Raw genomic sequence first — 16,004 nt, forward strand, 5'->3', positions numbered from 1 at the left:
TGGTATAAATTCACCCTATGAGACAGGTGGTTTTACTTCCATCTTTCAGGTAAAGGAACTCACAGTTTGAAAGGTTAAGTAATTTGTGCAAGATTATACAATTTAGTGGTTGAGTCAGGATTAGAACTTATGTCTGTCTACTCCAAGGCCTAAGCTTCAAACCATGAATTTATGTTTATGACGCTCAGTCCAAACAGTAACTTCAGTTTGAAAATCAAATGATATAGATATAGTTTCTATAACAAAATAATAATCCAAAGTATAAAATAAATATTATAATAAATAATAGGGTCTAAAATATTTACCTGTAAACTTATTCCAGTTTCTTCTTTACTTTTTTCACTCAAATTAGAAATAGTTGTACTCTGGCTTCCTTCTTCAAACGTAAGACTTCTGTTTGTCACAAGAGCACTTCTTTTAATGAGAATACGCTACTTTGAGGCTTGTTAATACACATATTATAGACATTGACAGGAAAAACTAACAAAGGTCACAAATAAAACATAATGAACTATTTATACTTTAAAATATAATACCATTTAGGCCTAGAATGGAAAAGAAATTTGTGAATATTAATTATTTGAATGAGAATTACATTTTAATGACACTATTTTATATATGGGAAGGCTATATGCCAAAATATGCTTATTTATAGAGACATTCTTGTTTAAAAATAGAACAGATGCCCCCCAGTTCAGTTCCTAAATGTTCTGTCAGTGGTTTTACCTGAAGTTCGACCTCATCAACAATCACAGGCACACAAATTAAGACCACACTGAGATACCACTTAACACCTGATAAATTGGCAAAAATTAAGAAGTCTGATAATATTAAGTGTTGAGAAGGAAATGGATCAGTAGGATCCACCTATACCCAAGATTATAAAACTAGTAAGTGACAATCAGGATTAGAACTCAGATTTGTCTATGCCAAGGCCTTAGCTTTAAACCATGCATTTATACATATGATATTCAGTCCTATAAGTAATTTCAATTCTAAAATCATGCCAGCCATACAGTGTCTATGACAATAATAATCCAATGTGTAAAATAAACATTATCATAAGTGATAGTGCCTCTACTATTTACCTATAAACTTATTCCACTTTCTTCTTCACTTTTTTCACTCAAACTAGAAATAGTGGTACTCTGGCTCCCTTCTTCAAATGTAAGGCTTCCTACTGATCCACCTCTTCACGAACTACATTTCTGAGAAGTATGCAAATTGGTATAACCACTAAAAAACAATTTGGCACTATCTTATAAGGTTGAAAATTACATACCCTGCACATATATGCATATGTAATGATACATATCATTAACAGGGGAATGAGTAAATGAATTGTGGCATATTCTCCCAATGGTACATTATGTGGCAGAGACAAATTAATGAACTACAGCAACACAAAACAGGTAAATCTTACAAAAATATTGAGTGAAAAAACAAATTGTAGAAAAGGGCACATAAGTTCTTATAAAGCTCAAAAATAAGGAAAACTAAACTATATTTATGGATTCACATTCATATGATAAAAATATCATCAAAAGGAATGATAAACTCAAAACACAAGATAACATTTACCTCTTAGAGGGAGCACAGAAGGATGGGACAGAGGAGATCACTGATTGACATAACGGTACTGACATTGTATTTTGCTGTGTAACCTCTCTATGTAGATATTACATACATTTTCCTTATTGGCAAGTCATATGGGAAAAAAGTTAGTTTTCAGAGCAGAAATTGGCAAATAGGAAAGATAGTATTAGAGGTTATGACTTTGTTAGTTTAAGGCTGGAATTCATCCAGGCAAAAAACAGTTGCCAGGACTTCTGTCAGGCATTGCCTTAGGTATTAGGAATACTAAAATGACTAAGATTGGGAACTAACATCTGTTGTCTAAATCCTGTTTGAAGGAGTTTTGACTTCTAAAAAAATTATGGACACAAATTTTGAAATCTCACACTTTCTCAGCAGCAAGTTAACACATAAAATAAAACTTTGTTATGTATTCCTGAATACCTAGCATGAGGCATTTTGCTACTGAATAACTTGAAGAGGAAACTGAAGAAAGCAATTAATATATTTTTTTTTAATTTTTATTTATTTTATTTTTTTCCCCCAAAGCCCCAGTAGATAGTTGTATGTCATAGTTGCACAGCCTTCTAGTTGCTGTATGTGGGACACGGCCTCATTGTGGCTGGAGAAGCGGTGCGTCGGTGCACGCCCGGGATCCGAACCCGGGCCGCCAGCAGCAGAGCGCGCGCACTTAACCGCTAAGCCACGGGGCCGGCCCGCAATTAATTTTTTTGACCTGACAGTGTTTGTAAACTGTTATTCTGTATTTTGCTTACAATTATACTTTTCCTGATCACTTTGGATTTACAAAGTCCAAGAAAATTAGCATTTTCTACCCTCTATACACCTCATGTCTCTGTTTGCCCTCCCTTTCCCATAAGGCACATGAAAAAAGAAAAAAATCAAAACTAGACCGTCAAAGCAAATGGCAAGCCCTATTTGTCAAGCCCTTTTCCCTAAAGTTAACCAAAATAAAATCAAGCCACTCTTGCTTGTTAAACAAGCAATTCTGCAAAAATTTGCCACATTCTATATAATCACCTACCCTCAAATTAAAGGTGCTTTTATTTATACTCATAGAAGAGCTCAGTTATTCACTCTTGATTATTAAAAAATACCACTCCATGGAACAAAGATACTGAAGCACATTCAGATTATAATTACTACTACCAAGTAGGCAGGCCCTGACTCAAAATTTTAAGACTCTAAGAATAGGCAATAATCAATTTCTTACTCATTACATACTTAAAGAATAACATACTTTCTTTGTATGAAGTCTATAGTGATCGTAAACATGTCAATGACATACTATACACAAAATCTACATGTTGTAGATTTTTAACTATTTTCAATTGAAAAGCAGAAATTAAATACCAAACCAGAGAGTTAAGAAATAAGTCCAAATCTACTAAGTTAATTATTTTTGGACTAGGATCTGAACTCTGATTCCTGGTTTTCCACCATCTAAAAATCACACTGCTTCCAGCTTAATGACAATCCAAAGTAGAAATTATAAGTAGCAAGAATGAGAAATCTATCAACATAATATATCTTTGCTATTTCAACTTTGTCATATGAGGGATTTTGTGGTAAGAAAGTAAGGCTAACTGTAAAAATAAACACTAGGCCACTTCAAAGGAATAAAGATTTGAGGAGAGCAGTTGGGATAATACAGTGTACATTTTTCTACTCTTCAACTTTCTTGGCTGTTTTTGTATTTCACTATGATCTAGGACTATCCTTATTAGATTCTTATGAGAGTTCTAACTCAGGAAAAGTAAATTAAAGTAGTAGAAATACAGGTAGATAGCAAACTAATGAAAGTGATTTAGTCAAAGAAAGAAGTCAGGTATACTACTCTACAGTCAACAAGTAAACTGGAACTTGAATAAGCTAAGGGATTTAGTGGTAAATCTAATTTAACTGAAATCAGGGAATCACTCAACCATTTGAAAAATATTTATTGATCACTTATAGTAAGTTCCCAATGCTAGCCGCTCTGGAGAATACAGAAAAAAATAAGTATGGTCTCTGTCCTCCAGGAGCTTGCTATCTTAAGTAATAAACATCTCTATTTATTTCAGAGTAGAATTACTTATTTTTTTAAAAAAATTTGTTATTTCACTTTAAAAGATAGAAAACTTCTATCTAAAATGTCTTTTAAATGGAAGAGTGGAAGCAAAACAAATCTTTAATATATACCTTCATTATTGAAACAATGCCAACACCAATTTTAACAACCAAAACCTCTAAATTCCATTACCTTTTCTCTTGATCATCCATGCTTTTCTTATCTGCGTAGATTTCTGCATAGAGCAATGCTGTAAAGTGGGCAGCACAAGACTGAGCTACCTTGGCAACCTCAAGATAATTCAACTCCAGCCAGAAGGCATCATCAAAAACTGTTCCTGAGGAAGGTCTAAAGAAAAATTTTAAATGAAGTTACGTCCATTTCTTTAAGTTCAATATCAAAAGGAAATATGTTGATATAGAATACACTGGTAGCAAGTGCTACTTAAAAAGAAAGTTACATTCAAATAACCAAAAACCACATTTCCCCAATATATACCTATAAACATCTGAAACAACATGGCTGAAGAGCCCTATTTGTCACTCTTCTTGGATCACACACTCCTTAAAGAATCTGATTAAAGCTATGGACTATCATCCCATACAAATTTGGGGTTCATACTTGCTCTCCACCAACGGATACACGAACCACAGGCTAAGAACAAGCTGCACAGAATAGCTAATAACACATATGCAAATCATTTTCAATGGTAATTTAATAAGAGTGTTGTTTCTTCTAAGACACAATTACATGTCTTTCCTACTGCAGTTCATTTTCTCCTTAATGTATTGCCTAGGTTAAGTTATTTAATAAAAATCTTCCACTGTGGTAATAGCAGGTCAGAATTGGAAGGGACCATAAAGCTAACATTATAGAGATGTGACAAGGTTAAGAGCACTGGTTTTAGAGTAGGACACAGCTAGGTTCAAATCCAGCTGGATTACCTACTACAAGCTGTATGATTTTCAGCAACTTAACTACTTCTTTTTTTTGTGTGTGTGTGTGTGTGAGGAAGATCAGCCCTGAGCTAACATCCATGCCAATCCTCCTCTTTTTGCTGAGAAAGACTGGCCCTGGGCCAATATCTGTGCCTATCTTCCTCCACTTTATATAGGACGCCACCACAGCATGGCCCGACAAGCGATACGTGGGTGCGCGCCCAGGATCCAAACCTGGGCCGCCCGCAGCGGAGCACATGCACCCAACCACGATGCCATGGGGCCGGCCCCAGCAACTTAACTTCTTAAGCCTCAGTTTCCTCATCTGTAAAACCTGGGAACAATATATACCTCAAAGACTAGTTGCAATGATTAAATAACCCCTCTTAAGCTGATGAATAAAGTGCCTATCACAACATTTAATTGTAGCTATTCTGAGGAACCTGAAGTTCAGAGATCACAAAGCTTCTGAGTATCAGACTTAGACCTAAACTCAGGTCCTTACCCTGTATTCTATGTCCCATTCATATTTTCTCAAGGAATCTTCTTTAAGGTCTTATTCAGAATGAAAACTGAATATTAAGAATTTATATCTTCTTCAAGGCCTGCCAATGAAAACAACACTCTACCCCAATGATAAGTCTGAAATGAATGATTCAAAAGTGAAACTGCCTCCTAACACCAAGAAGAAAGATGCTTCCAGCTATAGTTAAAGCTTCTTATGGGCTTTCTCAGAGGAGGATCTGGTACAAAACAATAAGGTGACTCAGCAACTTTTAACCAGAAACAAAGACGGTGAAACACCAACACGCTTCTTTTTCTAAGAGTGAAGTAGAATGGTATGAGGGGGATACAGAGGAATTAATTTTTAAGATGTAAATGCATTTGGGTTAAACAGTTCTTCATTGTTTTCCCACCTCTCCCTCCCATTCTTTACCAACCACTGCCACCATCACAATACACAATCATGAGACATCAATTCCTACCTAGTCAAGTTATAGGCCTACTACATTATTTCTTCAAAGTTCTGGTCAGCTCTGGGGCAGTACAGATCAGTCAGATCATCCACTCTAGCAATTCCTGCTCACTATTAAAAATCTCATGAGAAATGATAGGAACAAAGATACTATATTTGTACAACAATTTATCAGAATCAAGAAAACAAACGCTGCCACCGCACAGTATTACTGTATAGTACCAAAGATTTTGAGGACCATGGTACACAGTAAAGAAACATATTTTGTAATAAAGATACATAAAGAAGACTTTTACATAACTTTAGTTACTTCTAGGAGCTAAAACTAACGGGAAAAGTTAAAAGAGGGGTAATACATCTAAAAGTTACCTAGAAAATCACTTACTCCTTTCCCATCACTTTGTAGATGAAATAAGCTGAAGCCCCAAAAGGTTGCATGATTTAGCAAAGACAACACTGTTATTGGTACAGCTGGGACTAGAGTTCAGAGTTCCTGACACTGATTTAAGCAAAGTGCCACCCTGAATAAGGACTAGTACAAGGAGATATAAGCATTGCACAAATTAAATACAGTACCTTGCAGCAGCATCACCTAAAATAATCATGTTAAAATCAGCCAGCAGTAAAAAGTTACACTTCTAAATCCCCAAACTCAAGAAGCAATATTCATTATATTACCTCTTTTGTCTCCTCATGTAGTCCACAATAGCAAGCATTGTTCTTTGTGATTTTTTATCCAAACAGCATCGGAAAATGTGCTCTGACTCTGACAAAGAAAGAAAGATATCTCCTCTCAGTCCTAAGAAGATTTGCTTAAGCACTTTCTTCCTCTGTCTCCCTTTACAATATACAATTTTGGTGGGCAGTATCCAGCACAAAATTGGTTCTTAATAAATATGAAGTGATAAATGGAAATTAATGGCTTTTCTTTTAAAAGAAACTATTCTGCTTAATAAAACTGAGAATTTAATTGTAATTTATGTTTTATTTCTGAAAAGGACTAATTCATTGGCTTCACTAAATATTTATGTGGGATCTTTTATGTGCTAGATGCTCAGTATAAACCATGAATAAGACAGACTATTTCTGACCACAAAGAACTCACTGACTGGCCTGAGAGACTCTTAACATAGTGTGATAAGTGCTATGATGGGGAGAGTTCAGAAAACCACAGAGGCATATAGAAAGGAATCTAATCTGAATAAGACGAGCTTCACAGAAAAAGTGATATCTGAAAGAAGAGTAATGGTCTGTCATGAGAAGAGGAAAGGATAGTGTTTCAGGCAATAGTAACACTATCTGAGACGGCTGGAACAAGAAGGAACTTGGAGAAATCACTGAAAGAATTTCAATTGTGTTGAACCACAGAGCTGGAAAGCAGGAAGGATGCTGGGGACAGAGATAAACAGATGGACTAACATTATTTATAACATAGAATTAGCAGGATTTGGTAATCAGATGAGACAAATGAGAGAAATTTCTGGCTTGGGCAACTGAATGTCATTCACTAAAGACATACACATTAAGAGAAGGAGGCCAAAGGAACGAGAAGAAGACAAGTCTACCTTCAGACAGCTGAATTTGAGATGCACATGGGACATTCAAGTGAAGGCAATGAGACTTATAGAAATCAGAAAAGACAAACCATTTAATTTGCTAGAAATCTACATTTACTTTCCTTTCAATAACAGAATTTTATCTTTGAGTGGCTGCAGCATAAATACATATATACAAATGATAAACATGAAAAAAAAGGCTTGGCCAGGTTCATGACAACAAATTGTCAGGTTATCATAGGCAGTGACTATATTAAACTTGATATGTAATAAAATTATTTTTAAAACTACTTTAAATTACATAATATTTAAAACTCAAATGTTTACTGGTAACTGAATCATTTATACCTGTATTTCCCAAATTAAGGATAGGAGATATAGTCTAAATAGTTTGCAAAGTCTCTATGAGAATTTCTATTTTAGGAATTTTATTTCAATGGTCTAAAGAAAATTCATATAAGCATACTGTGGATCATTTACATGACCAACTTATAATCAAGTAGGACCACAGAATGGGCATCCACGTCTATGTTTATAATCATATTAGTTCAAATGGTAGATTTGTAATTGTTGTTGGCCAATAAAAAAGAACTACATAAAACATAAAACAGAGCAAAGTGAAGTCTAAATGACATCACAGTCACGTCAAATAAAGGCTGTAGTAGTAGAAGGCAAAGAAACAATTGGGAGAATTGAGTATCACAACCTATGCCAAAGTGACTGGAACCATAGTCAAGGTTGGGAAGAGCAATTTAGTTGTAGCAAAATATCACATTAAATCAATATTTTTCTTAGAATTGTACTGGTCTTGAAGTACAGTAAGCGAATTTGTACCTAGTTTTATAACTGTACATAAAATGCACTAATAATATATATTAAAGACAATAAGTTAACATCACAGATCTGTGAATCTTTTTTTCTTTTTTTAAATTTAGGTTTGAAAAACTGACTCATAATGAGCCTTCAAATATGCATATATGTATATGTATATGTGCATCCAATTCCTGGTGGAATTTCTCCTGCTATAACTTCTTAGCATGGGAAACACTTATCATAAAGGAAGGAAAGCAGGCTATACGAGTAAATAAAGTATAATCCAATTTTTATTTTAAAAAACTGGAAAGTCAGGGGCCAGCCGGTGGCACAGTGGTTAAGTTTGCATGCTCCGTTTTGGCAGCCCGGGGTTCACAGGTTCGAATCCACGCACCACTCATCAAGCCACGCTGTGGTGGCATCCCACATGCAAAATGGAGGAAGAGGGGCACAGATGTTAGCTCAGAGTCCATCTTTCTCAGCAAAAAGATGAAGATTGGCAACAGATGTTAGCTCGAGGCCAATCTTCCTCACCAAAAAAAAAAAAAAAAAACCTGAAAAGATATATACCAAAAGTTAACTGTAGTTATCCTAGACCATGGGATTATGGGTTATTTTTTTAATTTATGCTAACTTTTCTATATTTTCTACAATAAATATATTTTGTAATTAAAAAGGATGCTTTTAAAAAATGAGTTGGCCAGAACTTTACTATGAAAATTCCATTCTATCTCCAGCACAGCACCTATAATATTTGGTTGCATTTATTTGTCTCCTTTTTCTGTTGCTAGAATGTAGTATATGTCTTGTTCATATCCATATTACCAGTGCCAAACACAGTGCTTGACATTTACCAAATGCTCAATTAGCTGCTTCACTACTAATACAAAATTTACTGAGGGAGTACGTATGCATCAAGTATTACACGTGCTTTACACACATCATCTCACTGAAAACTGGCTACAACATTTATCTCCATTCTACAGATGAGGAAATAGATGTTTATAGATTATGGAATTAAGCCTATAAAGTGTATTGATGGGATTTAAACAAATTTGTCTTTCTCTAGAACCAAGAAGTTAACAGTATAAATGCTAGAAATTTAACAGAATACCTGAATCCAAATATGCAGGGGTCGTGGATCGGCTCGTTTGTGAGGAGTGTCTGAAACAGTCAGTAAAAAATCGCTGAATGTGTGTAGAAAGCAGATTTCTCCATGATTCGTTTGTATCTTGGAGTAAAATATCATGAATCAAGTATGGAAGCACAGTCTGACAAAAGTCAGTTTTCACCTAGAATATACAAACACATCCAGTCAATAGTTGGAGTTAAAATAATAAATTTTACTTAAAATTTTCATTGCATTACTGACATATTAAACTTCAAAAAAATGATAAATGAATCTGTCATGAACTTAATGTACTGCTAAAAAACAAACAAAAAACATGTGCACCAGGTAATGTTTAAAACAAAAAAATTAAACTAACCTAGAATATCTATATCAAACATATGTGTTATTTACACTGCAATTGTTTATTTCCAGTCTAGGAAATCTGCATATAATGAAATAGGACACTATTTACAAATGAAATCATATGTCACTACTGTAAATAAAATTTCACAGTTGAAAAGTGTTAATAATAACAAAAGCAGTTTTTAAATTTGATATAAGGGAAAACGGGGATCAATATTTAAAAGAAAAGGTGAAAATTTGATTTTTGCACATTTTCTACACTCAGTGAAGAGCAACACTCTTCACTGTCATGTTAAATACTACAACAGTTATGTTAAAATGTTTATTTTTCTAATAAACTCCAATTTCCAGGTACAGAATTTGGGTACTTATTTGTGGTATACTCCAAAGTGTAGAAAAGTGCTTTAATACACATGGTACATTAAAACAGTACTCAATCTTATTTTTGCCAAGACACCATCTTCATATATTCATTGCATAACACACACATAAGAAAGAATGTAGATTACCAATTCACATTTTTTCCTTTTTAAACATAAGACAAATCAAAAAGCTCTTGGAAGGAGAGAATTTAAGGAACTAGCAATTAGGGTGTATATATATGCATACTTGGAACATTTTATTTTCCGGCTCAAAGTCAGAACTTTATAAAAATCTTAGGTTTGTTCACTAATGAGAAATTAGGTGTGTGTGTGCCCAGGGTACCACTCTGCTAACCTGGTATGTGTACTATGTAGTATTGCAGAGAGTGTGATGATTTATTCACTATCAACACTTTTTCCGTAGAAACAAGGACTGCTTTTTAAACTGCTTTCAATGAGGGCACTTTACCACAGTACTCACTTCTCTACCAGTTATTTGTAACTGGCAGAAGTCTGACCTAGTCAGATATTTTGTTTTCACATTTCTGTTCAATCATGCTTGACAGTACTATAAACTGGGTTAGCTTCTAAAGTCTTAGAGCATCATCATATTGTGCTGTTTTGGATGACATATTTGATAAGAGCATATGAACTTTTTGTTTGATTTGATTTAGTATGTGCCCTTACTCTCTACTGAAATAAATTGTACTGTACCCTCAAAAATAAAAAAGCAATGCTAACTGCTACCCTATTTCTTTTTCTCACTCAAGAAAGTGTACCAGGGAAAGTAAATGACAATGACCTTACTAGAAGAAGTAAACAAAAAAAAAGTTAAAGCAGACTTTTGGTTAATACAAATAATTTACAATTATCAGTATTTTAACTATCATTAGTAACAAATTATTCAAGGTACCCCTTATAACTCATCCAGTATGTAGCTACCCCACATCTTATTTACTAACTTACTGCATAAAGTTATAGCTAAATAAAGCCCTGTATGATGGATTCCCAACAGCTGAGTGTAGCTGATGTTGCATGAAGAAGATGCACAGTATCAGCACCTTTTTTAGATATATAGGCCACAAACATGTGCACAGAAGCCAAATGGAATGGGACAAGCAAAGAAAATTATTAAGAGAAAGCTCAAATAAAAAAGCAAAGGTAGAAAAGGATTAAGTCAGACTAATCTTCTTACTTCACACATTGGTTTTAATAACTGAAGAATTTCACTTTTTGTGCCTCCACTATCCAAAACAGCACAAGTCAGTGTCTTTATCCACACATCATGATTTTCACTTTGAGGAACCCACAGGCTCGTATCATCCAGGCCTTCTGAACGGCTTTCTTCGCCAAGTCTGGGTACTTCTAAAAACTAGAAAGAAAGTGATCAAAAAAGGTAAATAAGGTAATTAGAAATATGTTTTACCTTTCTTATGCAAAACAAATATCTAGGCATCAACAAACCTGTTTCTAAATAAAACTAAACGTAGTTAAAACTAAATCTGGAGGCAATGGTTATCCTTTAAAATTAAAATACATTGATGTGTATATGAGAGGCAGAGCGGTATGATAAAAAATTACTGGTCTAGACAGCAGAAAGCTTGAGTTCTCCTCTTTATATGAATCACAAACTCTCTGCCTCATCTGTCTCGTACAAAACCAGTCCAAATCTACCATACAGGATCGATTTCAAGATGAAATGAGATTTTAAAATGTTAAAACTAATAGTGTTTTACAGGTTATATTACTAGTTTTATTAATAGTTTATATTATTTATAATTTCACTGATATCAAAATTATATTTATGATACATTAAAAGTACAATTTCAATGATGGGTATATGCCCTGAAATTAAATTGGTGAAAACTCAACCGTGTATTTTTCAGTCACTTTATGAAAAGAAAATATTAAAGAGGAATGTTTAGACTAAAGGAGAAGCAAGAGTTCTTAAATATCCTTCATAGAGTACTTTCAGTGGAACCTTATTATGATATCAACATGGAAAAAGGGAGAAATCTATAGGCCATCTTATATTTCATTAGGGGGCTGTGATACTTGAACTTGCTATGGAAATAAACACTTGCTTGCTGATCATAATACCTATAACCACACCCAGGATCAACAGCTTTCATGTGATCGAAGTAAGGGTTTTCTACTCCTAAGAAAAAAGGCCAGTCTTTAAGAACTCCTCCTATCCCCCAAATCAACCACCATTTCTCCAAGCTACCTATCTCAGCTTTTCCCCACTGCCATAATTAAAAATATAAATCCTCTGGATTCAAGAAGTACAGTTGGAATTATCTCTGAGAAAGGTTAAATGTTAGTATAATACTATTTAAGCAATTTGATATATATAATCTACAGCAAATAGAACTGTTCTAGGTATCGTGGATATTCAATAAACATTTATTATTTGAGAGACCTTTTTTCTTGATGTTCTAAAAGGCTGTAGATAGATCAGCATGGGATCAGTTGTCTTCTTATAAATCTCCCAGAAACTATGTCCAGTCTTTGTGGCTAAAATATTTTTCAAACAGGAAACAGCAGCCGATCGCACTTTGACACTGAAAAACACAAATAATTCAAATGCCTATAAAATATATCAACTGTTAATCTGGATGAGTGTTAAGCAACCTCCAACTAAAAAATTAAAATCTAAAATTTATATTAGGAAACTTACATCTATTTAATAGGAAATTTTTATATTTATTAGGAAATTTTATATCTATAAAATCCTATAACATCAAACCCAAAATTATCAAAGGATTTTTAATATACCTTCAGTAAACCTGAATTACTTATCACTGCAACAACAGTTCCCTTCATTCAATACAATAAAGTTTATATTATGACTATCATAAATTAAAAGGATTCATAAAAAGAAACACTTGGAAATAACAATGACTAATAAAAATGAGTAGTGAGAATAACAAAATATAAATTCATCTGAGAAAATAATATTTTGATAATATCTTCTCTGAGAGATACAAATAAATCTGAAGTAAGGCAGAATGGCATTTCCTTCCAAATGATAAAATTATCATCTAGAACAATGTTAAACAGGCAGTAAGTACACACTTATTCTGACAAGAAACTAGTTGAGAATCATTAGGAAGGCATCTAAAATCTCTAATAAAAACTTGCAAGTCCTTCTCTTTTGCAAAAAATTAGGCAAAGTAAGGCTGCAATACAAGAGTACTGAAAATGTAACAGCTGACCAAAAATGTCATAATTTCTGATACTGTAAAGATGATGAGCTATCAAGTGAAGGCTTAATTCATTTTAGGTTTCTCGATTAAGACATAGGAGCATAAACACTAACCCTGGATTCAGCCTTCATTCCTCTCTCCTTCCCTCACTTCTCCGTATCCAGTTCCTCAGCAAGTCCTGTCTCTATGCTAAAAACATACGCTGGTTCCATGCATGTTTTACCTCATCTCCATTACTGCCACCCTAATCCAAGTCACCATCATATCTCCTCTGAACTACTGTAATCGTTTCATAATCAGGCTTCCTGTTTCCACTTCTGCCCATCACAATCCATTTGCCATTTAAAAGCCAGAGTAAAAATGTAAGCTGCATCGTGACACTACTGTGCTTAACGCTCCATGGCTTCCTTATATATTTCAAATAAAATCCAAATTTCTTAATCAGAAGTAGTGCTACCTTTCTAATTTCATCTCATACCATGTTCCTCCAAACTAGGCTTCTTTCTGTTCCTCAAACACACCAAGCTTATTTCCATTCTAGCTATTCCCCTGTCTGGAATGCATTATCCTTAATCATCTTACAGCTGATTCCTGATCACTCAGATCAGCTAGATGACACTTCCTCAGAGAGCATTCCATGACCAGCTATTCTGGGAATTCCTTGGTTAGCATCCCCTTTGTAGACCTAAGGCCCCTTAAACATACAAGGATTTCTTTCCTCTTGCAAAAAGAAAGGAAAAAAAATTGTACCTGTTCCCTACTGTTCTCAAGTTTAAGCCACACTAATATCTCTGTGCACCTTTTTCAGAAAAACCAATTTCAAATTACTGTGTAACAAATGAAACATTTAATGCTTGCAAATTTTCTGTGGAAAATCTCTTCAAAAACCATGCCAGGGGCTGGCCCGGTGGCGTAATGGTTACATTCGCATGCTCCACATCGGTGGCCTGGGGTTCGCAGGTTTGGATCCCGGGCATGCACCTACGTGCCGCTCATCAAGCCATGCTGTGGCAGCGTCCCACATACAAAATGAGGGAGATGAGCACAGACGTTAACTCAGGGCTAATCTTCCTCAGCAAAAAGAGAAGAATTGGCAATGGATGTTAGCTCAGAGCCAGTCTTAGTCACACACAAAAAAATGTCAGATATACTTTGAAATATATGAGATGGATTAACTAATGGATAGAAGGATAGCTAGATGTGATAAAGCAAGGAGAGTAGTAAAGTATTAATGGTAGAATCTAGGTGTGTGGTGTTTACTGTAAAATTCTTTCAATTTTGCTCTATCTTTGAAAATTTTTATAATAAAATGTTGGGAAAGAAACCATGCCAGACTTTTTATTGTAACAACAGCAAAATAAAGATATGTGTCCATTAAATCAACAATGAAAACATGGCAGGTAGACATTATTGCCAATCATTTATTCTCCAAGAGAAGAGGGGAGGGGTTTGCAGGGAAACAGACACAAAACACTCATTTACCTAGAAAGATGCCCCGTTGTGGGCAAAAATCCTTTGAATCTACTCTCCAAAAATAGATAGATAGATAAGTGGGGGGGGGGGGGTGGAGGAGAAAGCAAAAGTAATCTCATAACCAGAAAGTTGAAATTATGATACCTGTTATGACTTTATTTTGTATAGAGAATAGGCAGGCAAAAGAAAATCCTGTTTGATTAGCCTAAGACTTTTGGAGTTATGAAATTTCTGCTCTATAACTTATTTTAAAAGGACTAAAATAGTCTAGCTGAGAGAAGAGTGGCACCTCTGATTCTGACAAGTGACCAAAACATCCCCCTTTACATTCCCCTATCTTAATGTGCCGTGTACAACCACCTGGTTGTTTTCCTAGTCTAGTCTACTCGCACTAGAATTTAACGTGGCCCTCGCCTAGCATGTTCATCACGATATCAAGTGCCTGGCACATAGCAGGGTTTCAGTGATTATGTGAATTAATAAAAATACAACAATTTTCATTAAAGTACTTGAGATTAAAGAAAAGTATGGCAACTTAAAGGAGAAAGTTTCAGTTACTGTAAATGTTAATGTGAAGTATCATTCTCCTTCAATGTCAGATTAAGTAAGTGCTATCAGAAAGAAAGTATCATTAAATACTCACCAATCTTCCACCAGTGTATTATTCAGGTAGGTCAACATTATGAAGGTCCACTGAAGTTCTTTATCTTCAAATAACTCAAGGGCCTTGGTATAAGATGTATCTTTACTATGTTGTATAGCTATGGTAGAGAAATCTATAGGACCCACTTCTCCCAAGCAGCTTCCAACAGCCTCTATATAAAGAAATTTCATTTCAGTAGAGTTATAGTTAACAGAGCAGACTTAAAACAGAAATCTTCTAATTTTAAAAATATAATGCTATTTTGTCATTCTTCAAGTTTTCAAAGATTTTGAATAGATTGAAGAAGCTACAAATTATTATATTATTTCCTTTATATACCATCCATGTGGGCAACAGATATTTTCCCCTATAAATTCATATTCAGAAGATAGATTAACCAGTAACAGACTGAAGATATTAAGGATTAAAGTCTAAACAGAGCCACTGTATGGGAGTATCAACAGACTTCAAAACCGTTAAAAATTTTTTGAGGTATTATTACACCAAGTCCACAACTCTTACACACTTCAGGGAAAAATCACACACACACGGACATTTTTTTTCCACCTGGTGCTGTCACTACCCAGATGAAGATAGAATGTTTTCAGCATGCCAGAGGACTCCCTCATGCTCTTTCCCATTCATGGTGGAATTCATTAAAATATGTTCACAAATTCTTTGATAGTGATAGTTCTTCTTTCAAAAGGTGGAGCCTAATTCCCTTCTCCTTGAGTATGGGCTATACTTAATGACTCACTTCTAACAAAGAGAATGTCTACAGTTGTCCCTTGGTATCCACAGGGGATTGGTTCCAGAACCACCGCCCCCACCCCCGCCGATATCAAAATCCAGGGATGCTCAAGTCTTTTATATATAGTGTAGTATTTGCATATCATCTATGCACACGATCCCGT

The 16,004-nt window shown here is 34.7% G+C and overlaps 1 protein-coding gene across 5 annotated transcripts in view; it reads right to left on the reverse strand.

The window, feature by feature from the left end:
* Positions 1–16,004, reverse strand: part of ATM (ATM serine/threonine kinase) — a 124,670-nt gene that overhangs the window by 44,978 nt on the left and 63,688 nt on the right. For all 5 annotated transcript variants that reach the window (XR_009220769.1, XM_058545275.1, XM_058545273.1 and 2 more), the window contains 7 exons: positions 15,091–15,262; positions 12,188–12,329; positions 10,961–11,137; positions 9,044–9,221; positions 6,239–6,326; positions 3,839–3,994; positions 306–393 (listed from right to left, as the gene is read on the reverse strand). Coding sequence is in view for 4 of the 5 variants with exons in the window: in XM_058545275.1 (XP_058401258.1) it covers positions 306–393; positions 3,839–3,994; positions 6,239–6,326; positions 9,044–9,221; positions 10,961–11,137; positions 12,188–12,329; positions 15,091–15,262 (1,001 nt within the window). In the remaining variant the exon portion in view is untranslated. The remainder of the gene's footprint in view (positions 1–305; positions 394–3,838; positions 3,995–6,238; positions 6,327–9,043; positions 9,222–10,960; positions 11,138–12,187; positions 12,330–15,090; positions 15,263–16,004) is intronic.

The sequence above is a fragment of the Diceros bicornis genome, chromosome 7 (genome assembly GCF_020826845.1).
Source record: "Diceros bicornis minor isolate mBicDic1 chromosome 7, mDicBic1.mat.cur, whole genome shotgun sequence".
Lineage (NCBI taxonomy): Eukaryota > Metazoa > Chordata > Mammalia > Perissodactyla > Rhinocerotidae > Diceros > Diceros bicornis.